The sequence below is a fragment of the Equus quagga genome, chromosome 15 (assembly GCF_021613505.1).
Source record: "Equus quagga isolate Etosha38 chromosome 15, UCLA_HA_Equagga_1.0, whole genome shotgun sequence".
Classification (NCBI taxonomy): domain Eukaryota; kingdom Metazoa; phylum Chordata; class Mammalia; order Perissodactyla; family Equidae; genus Equus; species Equus quagga.
In genome coordinates this window covers 80,215,540-80,233,466 of record NC_060281.1, presented here as the reverse complement: position 1 = coordinate 80,233,466, position 17,927 = coordinate 80,215,540, and the positions used below count along the sequence as shown (strand labels likewise).

General features: G+C 45.8%; 1 protein-coding gene across 1 annotated transcript; it reads left to right on the top strand.

Moving 5' to 3' along the window:
• Positions 1-764: 764 nt before the first annotated feature.
• Positions 765-17,310, top strand: OASL (2'-5'-oligoadenylate synthetase like). The gene is made up of 6 exons (XM_046638976.1): positions 765-962; positions 4,036-4,318; positions 5,455-5,630; positions 11,820-12,061; positions 14,148-14,292; positions 15,606-17,310. The coding sequence occupies exons 1-6, from the start codon at positions 765-767 to the stop codon at positions 16,104-16,106; spliced, it is 1,545 nt and encodes a 514-aa protein (XP_046494932.1). The 3' UTR covers positions 16,107-17,310.
• The last annotated feature ends 617 nt before the right edge of the window (positions 17,311-17,927 follow it).

The following is a 17,927-nucleotide window of genomic DNA, read 5'->3' as shown; positions in this document are numbered from 1 at the left end:
GGTTAAGTGAGCATGTTCCGCTTTAGTGGCCCTAGGTTCGCAGGTTCGGATCCCGGGTGCGGACATGGCACCGCTTGGCATGCCATGCTGTGGCAGGCATCCCACATATAAAATAGAGGAAGATGGGCACACATGTTAGCTCAGGGCCCGTCCTTCTCAGCAAAAAGAAGAGGATTGGCAGTAGATGTTAGCTCAGGGCTAATCTTCCTTAAAAAAAAAAAAAAAAAGTCTGGTAAAGGGCCAACTGGAATTCAAAGTCTCTGCTGTTGGACTCTAGAGTTCCCACTGCTCACCCCAACCATGAGCAAGTCCCTTCTCTCTCTGAGCCTCAGTTTCTTACGGCAAGGTAGGGTGACAGGATTGACAGATACCACCCGACCCCGTCCTACTGGGAGATTTGACTCCTCTAGGGTCAATCTCAAACCAATTTCAGTTTCCAAACGTCATAAAAAGGAAACTCTGAAAGCTGAGAATCGAAAGCAAGAGCAGAAAAGTTGGCTGGAAGCCAGGCCTCTTAAGGTGGCCCTAGACCTTCCGGCCTTGGCTCAGCATCCCTCAGTGCCCCTGCCACAGCAAGGGGTCTCCAAGAAGGGGAGCCCCAGGTCTGCCAGTCACCCTTGGTTTCCTCTCCACTCTGGTCCTTTATCCCATATGGTGCTGGAGATCAGCTGAGAAGGAACCCCCTTAAAGAAGGGGGTGTGTCCCAGGAGCTGGGTAGGTGTGTGCTTATATATCTGTCCAGCAGCTATACTCTCAAGACAGAGATGGCACTGACCCCGGAGCTGTATGACACTCCTGCCTCCAGGCTGGACTCCTTTGTGGCCCAGTGGCTACAGCCCAGCCGGGAATGGAAAGAAGAGGTGCTGGAGGCAGTGCGGACCCTGGAGCAGTTCCTGAGGGAGCAGCACTTCTATGGGCAGCGTGGGCTGGACCAGGAGGTGCAGGTGCTGAAGGTGGTCAAGGTGAGACTGGTCCCCTCCATCGCTGGGCCAGGGCTGGGCAGAGCCCAGCACAAGGATCCACGTCCCTAAGGATGCTGGGGACTCCTCACCTCGTTATCTCTAGTCCCCGCTGCTCACATCTCAGGACACCCCACTGCACTGCTGCCTTGAGCACAATGAGTCCGATAAGGGAGCTAATAATAATAGTTCACTTTTTGGGGTACACTGGCCTAACCCCTAATGTATATTATCTCCAATCTGTGCCCCTGTGAGGTAGGCACTATTCTTTTCCCATTTTACAGATGAGCAGAATGGAAGCTCAGAGACTTAAGATTCACAACAACTAAATGCAATGCCAGGTCTGTGATTGGATGTTGGTATGAATAGACCATCTGTAAAATACGGTTTGGGGACAACTTGGGAAATTTTAATATGGTCTGGTTGTCGGAAATGTAAGGGAATCATAGTTGATTTTGTTAGGTGTAATAGTTTTGTGGGTTTTGGGGGAAATGTTCACTTTTCTTGGACACAAATGCTCAAGTATTTCAGGACAAAATTCCTTGGTGTCTGTAGTTTACTTTAAAGTGGTTTAGATGAGGCGAATATGGCAAGGAGTTTAGACTCGTTGAATCTAACTGGTCGGATATATGAGTGTTGTTGTATTCTCTGTTTTTCTAGGTTTTAAATTTTTGTTAATAAAAAGTTTTTTTAATGGAAGCTTGGAGAGGTGGGGTGACTTGCCTAAGGTCACACAACTAGTTGTAGAGCTGGAATTTGAACCAGGATCTACCTGACTCCACAGCCAGTCCTCCAGGCTGCCCCCAATGAGATTTCCCCCCACCCCCAAACCCTTCCTCCAGCTTCCTCATGTCACCTCCTGTACTGGCTAGCATCAAAATTCAAGAGGGTCAAAGATAGTAAGGCCCAGAGAATCTGACAGTCTCAGTCAATCTTTCATTTAAACATTAAGGAAACAGGCACAGAGAGAGTGAGAGATGTCCCCAGCTTATGCAGCAAGCTAGTGGTAAAGGCAAAATCAGAATTAGGATTCCTGACTCCCAGCCCACTGCTCTAGTCCCCGCTCTGGGGGGCAGCTACAGGGAAGGATTTAGCAGTCTCAGGCCCCTATCTGTTCTTTACACCACTCCCCAGCCTCTGGGACCTGAGGCCATGTGATTTGGAAGTGAGAAACCACAAGTTTTGACATCAGACAGACATGGGTTTGACTCTTGTCTCCTTCCCTTCCTGGCTGTGTGACCTTAGGCTTGCTGTCTTATCTCTCAAATCCTCCGTCTTCTCATCTGCAGTTGGGGCAACATCATCATCATCATCTCTCCCTCATCAAGCAAATGGGGCAATGCCGGCTCAATGATTAGTGCATGATAATTGCTCAAAAACAAAAGCGTGGTTATAGATTCTCTCCCAAGCTCTCTTCTGGGTCTGGAGCACCAGTGTGAGTCAGGCAGACCCTCCTGAACTGGCACCCTGACAACCTGAGAATGAAGCAGAAGGAACAGGAAAAGTCGGAGTTCTCCCCTTAAGCCACTAAATAATAGCGATACCGAAAGAGCAATGGCCAATGAGAAATAATACTTTATTCGAGCTCTAAACCCTCCTCCAGCCCTGAAAATCTGGGGAGTTGGGCTGGTCCACAGCTTGAGTGGATGATTGTCCTCCAATGAGTTGGGTTTAAATGGTTCAAACTGAAGCCAAGTCATGAAGTCTATTCTAGAATGTTCTTTCCTCTCTGCCTAGGTCTTACCTCTGGGAAAGGTGGGAAGGGCAGTCTAGGTTCAGCCTTCAAGGGCATGTGACCTTCGTCCACATGCAGGGTGCTATCCCCAACTCTCTCACTGGGGCTGAGGCATTGAGTCTGAATGTAGGTGGAAAAGAGAATGGAAAAGGAGGGCAAAAGATGGCGGGTCTCCTCCTCAGAAGCAGGGTGTGGCTCACAGACTTGAGTCAAGAGGAAGAAAGAGGTAGAAGAACCACGCCTGTGTTCTGACTCTATCTGACTCCTGGCTATGAGTCATGGTAAGTTGGTTAACACCTCACTGCCTCAGTTTTCTCATCTGTACACTGGGGATAATTACACTTCGATCAGTGGGTGTGAAGATTAAAACGTACTGTATGCAGAAAGTGCTTTCAGTGCTGCCAGACACAGTGAGTGCTCAACCCATGATACCCAGATTATAATCAGAGTGCACCAACAATGTGACTCCACCCACAGAAGCGGTAGCCAACCTGAGGTCCGATGCATCCCCAGTAATTCTACTCTCGACCCAGAGAGAGAAAGAGGAAAGGCCAGAGAGTTGTGGGGCTTTGTACACAGAGGCGATATGGGCTAGAGAGCAAATCTAGACTCTTAGAACATCAAAAAGACCCCTTCAAAATCATCCAGCTCAGGCTCCTTCCATCAGATGGGGAAACTGAATCCCAGGCAGCCAAAGGATGATCCAAGTCAACTAGACGAAGAGGAGGAAGAGAAATAAATTGCTGACTACCTGTGTGCCAGGCACCCCGGCAAGCCTTAGCGCACATTATCTCACCTAATCCTCCCAATAACCCCATGACTCTGCTCCATCATCACTCTCATTTTGCAGATGAGGAACTTAAGGCACAGGATAATCACACAGCTAAGAAACAAGGGCAAGATCAAGGTCAAAGTCAGGCTGCCTCATTCCACAGCCCACGGCTCTTAGCCACCAGGCAATTCTGCGACCCCCTTTTTAATGTCACGAAATGACTCAGACCCCCCAGAATTCTCAGACAACCCTGTGGAGTAGACATTACTATTTCCTTGAAGTGGGCATTTCTCTGCAGATGAGAAGATTACGGCTCAGAGCAATGCAGTGCAGTAAATCAGAAGATTGGGCTGGGGAGTGGGGCTGCCGAGTTCAAACCCAGCCTCTACCATGAGTACCCTAGGTGACTCGCTAACCGTCTTGACATCTCAGCTTTCTCACCTGTAAAGAGGAGATATTAATACCACCCACCCTTCCCTCAGTATTGTGTGTGACAATCCACATAAAGAGCCTCAGGGATTGCCCAGCACAGGCAGTGGCCTCCGGGTGACGGGCTCTGTGTTCTGCAGGTGGGCTCCTTCGGGAATGGCACAGTGCTCAGGAACACCACGGAGGTGGAGCTGGTAGTGTTCCTGAGCTGTTTCCACAGCTTCCAGGAGGAGGCCGAGTACCACCGATCCGTTCTAAGCCTGATGCGGAAAAAGCTGTGGAGTTGCCAGGACCTGCTAGACCTCAGGCTCGAGGAGCTGAGGGTGGCCCAGGGAGTCCCCGATGCTCTCGTCTTCACCATCCAGACCTGGGGGACGGCGGAGCCCATCGCTGTCACCATGGTGCCTGCCTACAAAGCCCTGGGTAAGGAGAGGGGAAGCCCACCTGACTCATACCCCTGCCCTCCTGGGAAACTTGCACCTCCCCCACCTCTCATTCATGGCTACACACAGACACCTGCACTTGTCCATTCAATCCACGTCCTGTGCTGGGTGCTGGGCAACCACAGGGTGCCGGACTGAGCCAACTCTAGCTGTCATGTGGCTCAACTTGGGAAACAGATTTATCAAGGAATCACGCAGATAAATATATGATCATGAGAGGAAGGGAGACCCACAGAGAGAAAGAAGTTAGAAGGGTAACCTCAGATGCTTTTGTAGCTCTTACCATGGGTGCAGGGGCCTGTCATTGTTCAGGCTTTTCCAGAAGCAGATGCTGAGATGAGGGTTTGAGGACAAGGAGTCCCAGGAAACGCTGGCAGGGATAGTAGGGAAGTGAGACAGGGAAGGGAGGGGCGTCACAAAGTGCATAGGGAGCAAGTCACCATGGTGAGCAGCTGGGCTTCATGACCCTGGAGAATTCTAGGCAACAGCGTCAAGCACGCCTCAATTGGAGTGTTCATCCCCCAACTTCCCACCAGCCACGGGCTGAGGGCTGCTGCCTGGGAGAATTAACTCACCAGGTTTGTCTCCAGGCAGAGTCCTCGGTGTTTAAAGTAAACAGTATCAGCCACAAGCCCAGACAACACAGGTTTCACCTCGTGTGCCAGCTCCTATCACCTAGAGTGGCTGCAGGGAGTTGCTCTGTGGAGAAGGAGTCAGAAATGGGCTCTCATCTGAGCAACAGAGAGACTGCCCGGCTGCCTTAGGGCTGCGTGCTGGGAAGGACACGCTTCGGCTTTCTTGTCTGGAATCAGTTCTCCTCTTCGGGTGTCAGGAGGTTGAGAAAGAGATCCAAAACAGACAGTAAGGGAGACCAAGGGTGTTGGGGACATCAAAAGAAGACAACAGTCCTTGAGTGGCCTGAGGTCTGGAAATCCCACTTTCAGGTCTCCAGAAAGACAATCAAGCAAGGCAAACCTTTATTCTCTTAGGCTATGAGGTCTCAGGCTCCCCTGGAGAGAGACCCCCAGCGCGTTAGCAGACTCCCTCCCACAGACTACTTATCAATCTGGGGCCTCCTAAATCCCCACTCTCTCCCTTTTCTTCCTCTCACCTCAGGGCCCTCTGGTCCCAACTCTCGGCCACACCCTGAGGTCTACGAGAGCCTGATTGAGGCCAACGGTTACCCTGGAAATTTCTCCCCATCCTTCAGCGAGCTGCAGAGAAACTTCGTGAAGCATCGGCCAACCAAGCTGAAGAGCCTCCTGCGGCTGGTAAAACACTGGTACCTGCAGGTGAGGGGGCTGCCAGGATGGGGACAGGAGTGGGAGACGGAGGGGCGGGGGAAGAAAAGGCAGGAGCCAGATTTGTCATCTCAGGAAACTGTATAAAGGGGAAATGGAGGTCATGGGGACAGAGTGCTGGTCTTTTGAGCTGTAAAGTAAAACGACGACGAAGATGGAGAAGGAGAAGGAGGGAGAGGAGAATGAGAGACGGAGACGGAAGGAAAAAAATAAGGACCAAATAGTATTTCAGTAAACAAGAGCTTGTCATGCTCTGGTTACTGGCTAATGTCAATTTCACCGGGTTCTCTGGATGGTCATCTCAGCTGATTAAGGAATGACAAGAGGGAAGATTAATTTAATTCCACCCTGCACCACTTCCCCCTCCAAATGATCCAGTTCCTGAGTATCAGGACCATTACTGAGTAAATACATTCGTAGTAGCTACTTTTTAGATTTCACACGTAATGTCTGCATGGTACCCAGTATACTTCAAAATATCCGGATGAACAGAGTCATCTAAACTTATGAAAGGAAGGCTCAGAAACAAACACAAAAATTAGAAAGAAAATGCTTTATTTAAAAGGGAAAAAGAGTCAGATTTTAGAAAGATTGGCTCAGTTAAAAAAGAAACAAATATTTAAACATAAAAATCAGAAAATTACCACGGTTATTAAGTTTACAGTTAGTCCGTTTATGGTGGGGAAACAGCAATTTTCTTGCATGACTATCATATCAACCAAGGTCGTCGTATGTCTTCAGACATTAGCATCACCACAGCCAAGAATAAAATTGTTTTTGTTGTAAGTCAGCCGCTTACAGGAAATGATCCAGGTTTTGCGGATTTGGAGAACTAGAACTCAACAGCATGATCCGTTTGCTTGCTTTGTTTGTTTGTTTCAGGGTGCAAAGTGTTTTCCTCCTGCATATGATACGCGCTTTTATTTGTAACGCCCACAGGACAATATTTCAGCTTTACTTATATAGCCATTCCTTTTGTTCAAGTCTCTGCCCCTAAGATAACAATTTGACCACATGTGGCTTTTTGAAACAGTTTTTGATTCAGTATTATTAATTTGATGTTTTCTCTTATTTGACAAGTTGTATTCAGTTATGTGTTACAAGATGTGTTGATCAATACATACGGACATAAAGAGCTCATAGCGTATGGTGAACAAGACGCGAGCCCCATGATGCTAAGAAGGTTAATAGTTCTCTTTTGTCTGGAGGATTTGTCAAGTCCCTGGAGTCATCCTTTACTTTCATGGCTCAGAAGTATTTTCTTGCTCTTATCAGTTCAGCTACTGGGGTCAGGGACCAAGGCACATCGATTTAGCTTCTCCAGGTTTCAGCGGTCAAATTTTAACTGTAAGGATATCACAGAGCACAGAGATGTCCACGTTAGTTAATGCTGTGGCCTGCCAAAGAAGTGTTGTTTTTACTCCCTGTAATGCTGGGTTTTCCTCAGCCTTCCAACAGTATCAGATCAGATTCTAGGAGGGACTTGATAAACGTCATTTCCACGAAAGAAAAGACGTCCTTGATTTTGTTTTTTTATTTACCAACAAATGAATGTTTATTTTTTCTATTTTGGAGTACTTAATTCAATGCACTTCTGGGAATGAGATGGGACTTTCCCCAGTGTTTCGGTTGAGGTTTTGACATAAGTTCTTTGTCTGTTTGTTTTAGGGGTTTTTTTTTTTTTTTTTTTGCCATTTTAACTGTATAATTCAGTAGCATTAATTACTGTCACATTGTTGTGTAAACATCACCACTATCTATTTCCAGAACTATTTCATCATTGCAAACAGAAACTCTGTACCCACTAAACATTAACTCCCCACTCTACCCTCTCCCCAGCCCCAGGCAACCACCATTCTACTTTCTCTCCTGTTTTTAAAAAAGAAATAGGCCCAAAATGGAGTCACTTGTGCTAAGCCCCACCTCAGCAAACCAAGACTTAATACCAACCTAACTGCAGTTTCAGCCGCTTCCAGGAGTCTAACCTTTAACCAGTCAATCTGGAATTATCTGGTCAGTGCTAGTGAGGTCATCTGCCTGATAGACCCAAAAATCCCCCAAAGGAGGGTGACCTTGCCTGAAACAATCCACTCTTTGCTGGAATAACTTCCTTCCTTATTCCTAGAATAACTTTTTAACACTATGAATCTCCCTATTCTAAGTCCCTTGTATGAGCGGAATCATACGATAACTGTCTTTTTGGTTGGTCTTAATCTGTCCTTGATTCTTAACATTGGGATTATCATACCTAACTGAGTGAGATTTCTGGCATGAATACAAATTTTTTTACAAATTTGATTTATTATTACTGATTTGTTGATAAACTAATTTATCTAATTCTATCCTGGTAGGAAGGAGGACGAATTGTTATTGAACTTGTGTAAATATGACATAGTCATGAAAAAGAAATTAACAAATTCACTTTGTGAATGTTTAACTGCCATGCTGAATAGTTTGTAAGCAGGGCCAATTTCTATATGTTATTATTTTACAGAATAATTATCGTTTTTCTGAGGATTTGTTAGTTTATAATCTATAGTAGGAATTTTTTTATTCTGAGGTGTCAGTTAGAATAGTTTAATATTCCAATAAAATATCCAAAAAAAATCATTTAAAGAATGTTTAATCTTAGTTTGCACAATTATAGCCCTATATTGAAGACAGTAGATAGATTAAGAAGAAAGAAAGTGTTTTTTTCTCACATAGACATCAAAAATAGAACATTAACTTGGGAATTAATTCTTGCTTTGTTGATCTTTTTTTAAGCAATCGGCTTTTAGGAAGTCATCTGCTTCTGGAATAAAAGAGTTTGGTGAAATTCTGACTCAGTTCCCTTTGGTGAGGATATGAGCCTTCACCCATGAATTTGTTCCCAGTTACGCTCCATAAATTTCCTATAGTGGAGTGGGGAGAAAGGGATCTGCCCACAGATAGATTATATTGTAATCAGATAATTCTTTTGTAGAATGCTCTTTTCATTTACATACATAAAGACCAAAAGAACTGGCAGCTTTGGATGTATCGCTTTAATTATGGGTCAAAACTAAACACAACGGAAAATCCACCTTTCAGGCAGCTCCTAATCTCATAGGGGTGTTTTCTAGGAGTCGCGGACACACGCTGTTGCCCGTGTGTGTCCATGTATGTGCGTGCTCATGTGCACAAACACACACACAGACAAGTTTATGAGTGACTTAAATTCATAATAGCATGCAAGACAACAGTAGTGAGGCCCCCGGGAGATAGCCCAGAGTTCTCAAGACAAACAGACCAAAAGAGAGAGAGAGAAAAACAAAAAATACGATCAAACTTGGTAATTGACTGTTTGCCACCCAGCAGAGAATAGATTCCTGCGGTTTGTCTGCCAATAGAGACCGCCAGATGTCAAACCATAAAACCAGATTCACGGATTGTTGTCACCAACAGGGACATAAGTGGCCCTCTATAGATAAGAACAAGAACGAGAATTAGACTCGGCTAAGAATCAAATTTAATCCAGAATCAGAAACAGAAGCAGAGTTTGTGGTGGGGGGGAGGAGAGAAACATCAGCAGGAGTCGAAGCTGTTGCCATAAAAGGCTCACCCTCAGAGTTGCACAAGGGGCACATCCGAGTGTAAACAGCCACGCGATGCATTTCTCCAGCAGCACAATTTCGTCAGTTCTGGAAATACGTCCCCCTGGACAATCTCAGTGAGACCTCCAACTGCACTGAGAAACTAAGAGACAAAAACCATTTATTAAATAAGAACTTGCAGAGAAATTGCAAGGGAATCAGACTGCAGAAATTAAGGCTTAATCCATGGGTATTTAAAGAAAAAACGATTACCAAGATTACTGGGTTTAAAGTTAGTCTCTGTTAATGGTGGGAAAATACCAATTTCCTCACACACTTACCTTATCCAGAAAGGTCATGATGCATCTTCAGACAAACAACATTGCAGAGGCAGAGAAATCCAAAATGTGAAGAAATCAGAGCATCCCTGAACATCAGCACTGGAAGGGAACATAAGTCTTTTCTTCTGGGTTTTTTGTTTGTTTGTTTTTCTGTGTGTGTGTGAGGAAGATTGGCCCTGAGCTAACATCTGTTGCCAATCTTCCTCTTTTTGTTTTTTCTCCCCAAAGCCCCAGTACATAGTTGTATATCTTAGTCGTAAGTCATTCTTGTTCTTCTATGTGGGACGCCACCACAGCATGGCTTGGTGAGCAGTATGTAGGCCTGTGCCCAGGATCCCAACAGGCAAGCCCTGGGCCACCAAAGTGGAGCATGTGAACTTAACCCCTCGGCCATGGGGCTGGCCCCCCTGGTTTGTTTCTTTTGTTTATCATTTAGATAGTCTATTGAAGACCCTGAAAGAAATTAAGGGCTCATTTTTCCTAAGGCTTACATCTTAGGATTTATTTTTTTCCTAAAGTTTTTTAGCTTACTAAATTTCATTTCTCTTCTATTCTGATTCATAACTAACATACATACCACCATACTCCCAACTTTATCATCAGTGTACTTATTTTGTTTTTTTTTCTGAGGAGGATCATCCCTGAGCTAACATCTGTGCCAGTCCTCCTCTACTTTGCATGTGGGACGCTTCCACAGCTTGGCTGATGAGTAGAGTAGGTCTACACCCTGGATCTAATCCACCAACCCAAGCCACTGAAGTGGGACGTGCAGACCTTTAACCCCTTGTCCACGGGGCTGGCCCCCAGGATTTATTTTTATCTGCATTTTATGTATCATCTAAGTTTTATGAATCCCACTAATAAAATCCCACTAGTACTGGAGAAAATAAATTGTATTGCTATGAGTTTAAATTCTTGACAAAATTATAATTCTGTTACTTAAGATTTACAGTATGAAATGTGAATTCACAAAATGTTACAAAAACTTGTTATACAATAATTTTTATAAAATTTTATTAAAAATTTATAAATAAATTTGAATTCAATTAAAAAAATCTTGTTAAGTCAAGGATAAATTTGCTTTTAGTGAGTCAATGACTTATAGGAAAGCTCAAAGCTTCATTTATTTTGGGGGCTAGAACTAAACAAGATGACCCTGTTTTTGTTTGTTTCGAGGTCAAAGTGAGTTTTTTTCCCTTTGACTGTGGAGTGTGATATAATACTTATTTATAATGGCCACAGGACAAGATGTCAATTTTGCTTCCACAAACCAAATAGCTGGATATTTGACAGAAATTTTCACTTTCTAGCTGAATAACAGAAAGGTTCCTAAGACAGGAAGTGACTGGCCTCAGTTAAGATGCTTTCTTTTGCAGCTAACAGAAAAACCAACTCAAACTGGTTTAACCAATAAAGAGAATTATCAGCTCATGTGTGAAAACCCGTAACAATGGGGAGGGAGTTTCAGGCACTGTTTGGTGAGGGCTCCGGCTCTGTTTCTCTATAATGCTCTCAGCTTCTCTCAACGCTGTGTTAGCTTTGTCCTCAGGCTGGTTTCCCTCATGGTGGCAAAATGGCCATAGCTGTTCCTGCCTTCACATCCACACATAAGAGAGGACTTTTCTTTCAACCACTGAACAAAAGAACTAGGCTTTCCTCAAATTGAGCCAACTTAGGTCACATGGCTTCTCTTGAACCAATCATTTGGCAAGGGGCATAGGTTTATACTGATGGCCCTGACGAGTCAGGGTCCACCCTGGAGTTGAGGGTGGCGTCAATCCCATCCAAACAGCATGGCTACTATACAATGGAGAAGGAAGAAATGCCTGCTAGAGAGGCAACCCCAGTGATCACCCCAGAATCTCAGCTATTACCTAATCCTATAGTTCCCTGCTCCCATCGCTTTTTTTCTCTTTAGCTAAGAAGCCTTTTCTTTAAAGGAAACTCTTCAGAAGCCCAATACATTAAAATAGATTAAAATGGAGCTGATTGGGCTGGAATGCTGGTGGTGAGCCCATCCTGCTCGCTCCTTGGGACACATCTTCATAACTCCATTCCAGGAATTATGTCAAGCACAGTTTGAAACCCACTGGACTAACGCAGACCTTTAATTCTAAAATGGGAAAACTCATTTAGGGCCAGAGAGGGAAAGTAACTTGGCCAAGATTACACAGCCAGTGGGTGACAGAGCTGAGACAAGAACTTGGACTTTCTGGTTTCTGGTCCATTGCCATCCTTAGAGAGAATCTTGGGGTCTCTCTCTCTCTCCCCATCTCTTTCAACAGTATGTGAAAGCCAGGTGCCCCAGGGCTGCGCTGCCCCCTCTCTATGCTCTGGAGCTACTGACTGTCTACGCCTGGGAACTGGGTACTGAAGAGAATGAGAATTTCAGGTTGGATGAAGGCTTCGCCACTGTGATGGAGCTGCTCCAGGAGTATGAGTTCATCTGCATCTATTGGACCAAGTACTACACGTTCCAGAACCCAATCATCGAGAACTTTGTCAGAAAACAGCTCAAAAAAGAGAGGTACTGGGCCACTGCTTGCCCACCACGTCTCACAGAGAAAAGGAAGAGAATGGAGGGAAAGGTGGGACGGGGTTTTATGGGTGGGCTTTATTAAGGAGTGAAGCTGCACTGAGATCTCATACTGACACAGCTGACGTCCCAAGTTGGCCACCTTTCAAAATCACCAGGGACCTTAGGGGCTCTAAGCCTTTTCCTTATCCCTCAAGCCACACTCCACTCTAGCTTAGCCCTCTGTCCCCAGAAGACTATTGCAGTGCTTTTTAGTGACAGCATGGGAAAATAGAAAGATTCACAGAGACCCGCGTCTAAGCCCAGCTCTGCCGTTTTCTCATCTTTGTGAGCCTCAGTTCCTCATCTGTAAAACAGGAGTAACTGGCACCAACAATGCCAGCCTGTTGTGCGGGGCAGAGAAAATACAGGTGAAGGGCCTGAGGTATCTAGCCCATGGTATATGCTGGAGAAATGCTCACCACTGTAGCACGTGCTGCCAGTGCCCCTCCACATCCCCTGGGCACTTACCATTTCAGTCAAGGCTGGCTCGACCTCCACTGTCTCTACCTGCATCCCTTTGCCTGCGGGTTTTCAGCCTCCCCCAATGACTGGTGGAAGCTGGTGGATAAATACCCCAGCTCCCTCCCATCTCAGATGCAAGGACTCTCTCTGGGTCATGCGAGCTTCACTGTTTCCCAGGTCCCCCCAGCAGGACTAACTCCAGTTGCCCACAATGGTAATCACCCTGGATACACACACTGGCATCCTTCCCTTCCCACCTCACTTTCCCACTCCCTCCTTGGTACTCCTGGCATCTCCTTCTGAATGAACCACTTGCACTCAAATCCTCGTCTTGGGATGTAGGGGAACCCAGCCTGAGACAACTCTTCATGTTAGGAGCTCTAGGTCAGTGCAAACAACATCACAAGAATGGTTCCCTTATGTAAGTGCTGGGTCTTTTTTTACAAGGAAGAAAAACCCGGCCTCCTTATGGAAAGAGTTTTATTATAAGGATGCTCAGAAAAATGAGGTTGGAAAAGCATCGGGACCTGAGGCAAACCTATAGAGATTCACTCTTTCTCTGTCGCTCTTCCTCATTGCCCCCAAGCCCTCTTCCCTCTCACAGCCTCTGCTTCTCTCTCCACATCTGCCCTGCTCCCCTCTTACTCCCAGTTAGCTCCATCATGCTTGGTCCAAATGCCAGAGGGAACCAATCTGATCACCAGGCACATGCCCAGCATATCGGGTCATCTCAAGGGTCATTTTAGGTCAGGTGATCCCATCCCATAGAACAGCTTGGCGCTGCTCCCTAAATATTTCAGACAGGACTATTTCTGGAAGCCAAGGATGTTGGAAGTGGCAAGTATGGATCTTAAAGTGTCCAGTTCATTCCAATAGCTTGTCACATGTTGTCACATAGGTAAGCCGCAGCTGCCTCCTAAGTCAAAAGCTTTTGGAGTGCAAGGGTCAGGTCTTGATCCTGGGCTTGGCATCCAACACACAGGTCACCCCAAGCAACCCAAGGAGGCTATCAGACCCTTTCAAGCCAATATTCTTGAAAATATTCATTTGACATTTATACAGGAGAGACACCTGAAGGCAGCTCAACCTCTGCTCTGTTGAGGCAGAGGAGATGGGCAAGAATCCCATGTGCTGGCTGTGAGAACTTAAAGAGGTCTGTGCCTCAGTTTTCTCATCTGTAAAATGGGGGCAACAACAACAGTAATAATAGCCACCACCTTATAGAAGTGTTATAAGGATTAAAATAAGTTCATTCACATAGCCTTTGGCTCAGTGCCCACCTGAGCGGGCATCTGTTGTTGCTTCAGTATGCCTTTTGGGGTCTCACCACCCCCACCCCCAAAATCCCTTGCCAACACCTAGAGTACTCTCCTAAAGAGGAATTCTTGGAAATATACTCGTTTCCATCTTGCTACTCTCTGGCAATGTTTTTGGGCCCTCCTTGACTGATGGTTCAGGACTCTGGTCATGGCAGATGCTAGTGGCTTGAAGAGATGGCTGCTGAGAGGGCTTTTTTCTGGCTCGCAGGCCTCCAAACCACAAAGGGCCTGGGTACCCTCTCCCTGTGTTGCAGGCCCATCATCCTGGATCCAGCTGACCCCACCCACAACGTGGCGGAAGCGTACAGATGGGACATAGTCGCTCAGAGGGCCTGCCAGTGCCTGAAGCAGGACTGTTGCTATGACAGGGAGAACCCGGTCCCCAGCTGGAACGTGGAGGTAATGGTCCCTCTCCGGGCTGCCAGGGGCTTGCAGCTCAGAACGAGATAACTGCATTGTGTTTCCTTATTTATTTCTGCGTCAGTGGAGTCAACAGGGCATTAAAGTCAGACAGTTGTGTTTTTTTTCTTTTAAAGATTTTATTTTTTTTTCCTTTTTCTCCCCAAAGCCCCCTAGTACATAGTTGTATATTCTTCGTTGTGGGTCCTTCTAGTTGTGAAAGTCAGACAGTTTGAGGCCTGGCTGCACCATCCACCAGCTCTGTGAACTTGGGGAAATTATCCAACTCTCTGAGCCTCATATTCCTTAGCTTCAAATTCTTGTTTCCCTTTTCTTTCATCTTCCTATAACCTACTAGAAAATCAGTTCCGTGCTCTTGCTACTTCTTTGCATGAGCTGAGCCCAGGCAAGTCAGTCCAGCAGCTGTTTTGTGCCAGCACTGGGCTTGGGGCTGGTGAGGTCGCCAAGAGGGCAATAGTGGTACAGAAATAAGACATGCCCCTACCATCAAGAAATTCACCAGATTTCGCTAGGAAGCAAGTCCTTGAAACAAATTTGCACAAAACTGCTAGAAAGAATGACCAGAGAAGATACTCAGAAAACAAAAAATGCTAAATAATAGTATAATGTGATACCAAGCCTATGGTACAGGCAAAGATCACAATAATCAATTTTATTCACATTGTACTTTACAATTTACAAACCGCTCGACTAGGGACAATTCTGTAAAGTAGAACGTTCAAGTATTATTATTATCATGATCTTTATCTTTATCATTATCATCCCCATTTTACAGATGAGGAAATCGAGGCTCAGAGAGGTTAAGTTAATTAACTAAGGTCACACTGCTAAGGGGCAGCAGAATTCACACCCAGGTCTTTGTGGGCTGTGGAAACAGAAAATAAATATTATCTGGAATAAATATTATCTGAAATATTCTCTGGAATATCACCAGAGAAGCCTCCTTGAAAAAGACTGGGTTTGAAGTGGGCCCTAAAAGCCAAGGAGGGATGCAGACACTCAGAACAGAAGGCATTCCATCCAGGTAGAGGGTTGGCTGGGAGATGAGGGGCAAAGGAATGGAGGTGTTCCCTGGAACAAAAGACTGGCCTGCTTGGAGCAGAGACAGACGCAGAATCAGAGGCTCTCTGATAAGGTGCGGAGATTACAAACAGGGAGACCACCAGCCAAATGAAGCCCACAGATGGGCTGAAAAGTATATGCTTCTGGATTTTCCCTGAATGTAAAAACCATCATGCAAAGATTTTTATCTTCGGACTTAATGCAACCCCTCTCTCTCCTCTCCCTTCCAGAGGGCACGAGACATCCAAGTGACAGTGGAGCAATGGGGTTACCCAGACTTGATTCTCACGGTGAACCCTTATGAGCTCATAAGGCAGGTTAAAGAGAAGATCCGGTGGAGAAGAGGCTACTCGGGCGTGCAACGTCTGTCCTTCCAGGAGCCCGACGGCCAGCGGCAGCTCCTCAGCAGCCACTGCTCCCTGGCCTATTACGGGATCTTCTCCAACACTTGCATCTGTCTGCTGGAGACCATCTCCCCCGAGATCCAGGTCTTTGTGATGAATCCTGATGGTGGGAGCCACGCTTATGCCATCGACCCCAACAGCTCCATCCTGGGCCTGAAGCAGCAGATTGAAGACAAGCAGGGGCTGCCCATGAGGCAGCAACAGCTAGAGTTTCGAGGCCAAGTCCTGCAGGATTGGCTAGGTTTGGGGAGCTATGGTGTCCAAGACAGCAACACCCTCGTCCTCTCCAAGAAGAAAGCCAGAGGGACTCCGTTTCTACCCAGTTAGTTTCCTCTGGGAAACCTCTCTATGCATTTCTGCCATCTCATCTGGGACTTATTCTGTCAACCACTCCTTCCAGCTTTCTGCTGTGAGGTCCCATGTCTTCACCAACTTTGTAAATGGTTATCCTAGCCCTGATAGTGGAGGACTAAGGAGGGGTGTGAGAGACTAGACATACAAATGGACAATGGCCAGACCATATATGACAATAGAATACTGACCCACAATCTTTGCAGCCACCAGCCAGGAAGCCAAACCACAACCTGTGCAGCAAGCAACTCAAAACAGTGAGGACTTGGTCAATAACTGGGAGCTTCCCTAACCAAGCCCCTTCCAATTTAGGACCAACCGGAGAAAGCCAAACAAGCTCCCTAACCAATCACATGGGATGCTCTGCTTCTAGGTAGCCCACCTCCAGTTTCTCTGCACCAACAACCTCACAGGCTTCCCTGAAGCCTTCTCTTTTGTCCACCACAAAGCTTCCCCATGACCCTGCCTGCCTCTGAGCCTCTGACAAATGCAACGGATGGTGGCTCACTCCCTTGCTATAGCAAGTGGGAATAAATAATCTTTGTTTGTTCTCTACTGGGTGGTCTTCATGTCTTTCCACAGATGCTAATGCTATCCTTGTGGCTGTTGCTTAATCATTTGAGCCCCTCTCAACTCTGGGAAGTGAGGACTGTAGGGAAACTGAGATGAAGATAGGCAAAGTGTGGGAGAGCAAGAATGACGCAGTGTAAAAACATCCCCTCAATTCCTGAAACACACACACAAACAGTACCTAGTGGTCCAAGGACTTTAGGAAAATGACAGCATCTTTAATTATCAAAGAACATCATATTACCAGGTTTACTCCAACTAACCAATAAAAAGTTTCCTTTTTCCCCTCCCCTCTTGCCCTGCTTTCTGATGGACTACTTACCATAGAATATTCAATGCACTTCATAATTGGTTCTCAACAGCCTCTGGACAATTTATCAATAGTAACCAATTTCCCACCTCTTCTTGCCTTCAGGGGCAGAAAGAGTGCCTCCTTTCCGCAGGAGAGACAGGACAGTCCACCCTACATCTTTTATCCTTTATAATGCTGGATACAGCCAAGTTGTAGGTGGTGGGCAAATTCTTGTTTAGAAAAAGGAATAAGTTGATGTGGATCAAGGCTGCCCCAGGGAAAGAAGCCCAAGGTGTCCTGGCTGACATGCCGATCTATATGACCCAATACATATCTAAAGTTATATGACCACACAATAACCAGACCCCACCTGCACTGATACCATTTAATGACTTTTTACATCATCTTTCCATTGTCTTGTAAAGAAATAACTCACATACCTATGCCTTATAAACTTAGCTTTAACCCTCAACACATTGCAGCTCTTTACTGCCCATGGGTCCTGTCCCCATGCTACTCCATGCTATTCTCTGAATAAAAGAGCACTACCGCCAGACCTTGAGAGTCCAAGAAATCTTTCTTTCAACTCCTCGACTCACCGAGCCGCATCAAAGTCACCCTCCACTCTTTCGTAATAAAAAAGACCAAGGTCAGAGAGTTTATTTTAGTAAAATTTTGACACACTCAGCTTCAAAGATAAAACATGAAGCATTCCAAAAACAAAAGTAATTTTGTTCATCCTTCATGTGAAGCATCTTTTTGTTTGTTTGTTTGTTTGAGGAAGATTAGCCCTGAGCTAACTGCTGCCCATCCTCCTCTTTTTTCTGAGGAAGACTGGCCCTGAGCTAACATAAATGCCCATCTTCCTCTTCTTGATATGTGGGATGCCTATCACATGTGCCAAGCGGTGCCATGTCCGCACCCGGGATCCAGGT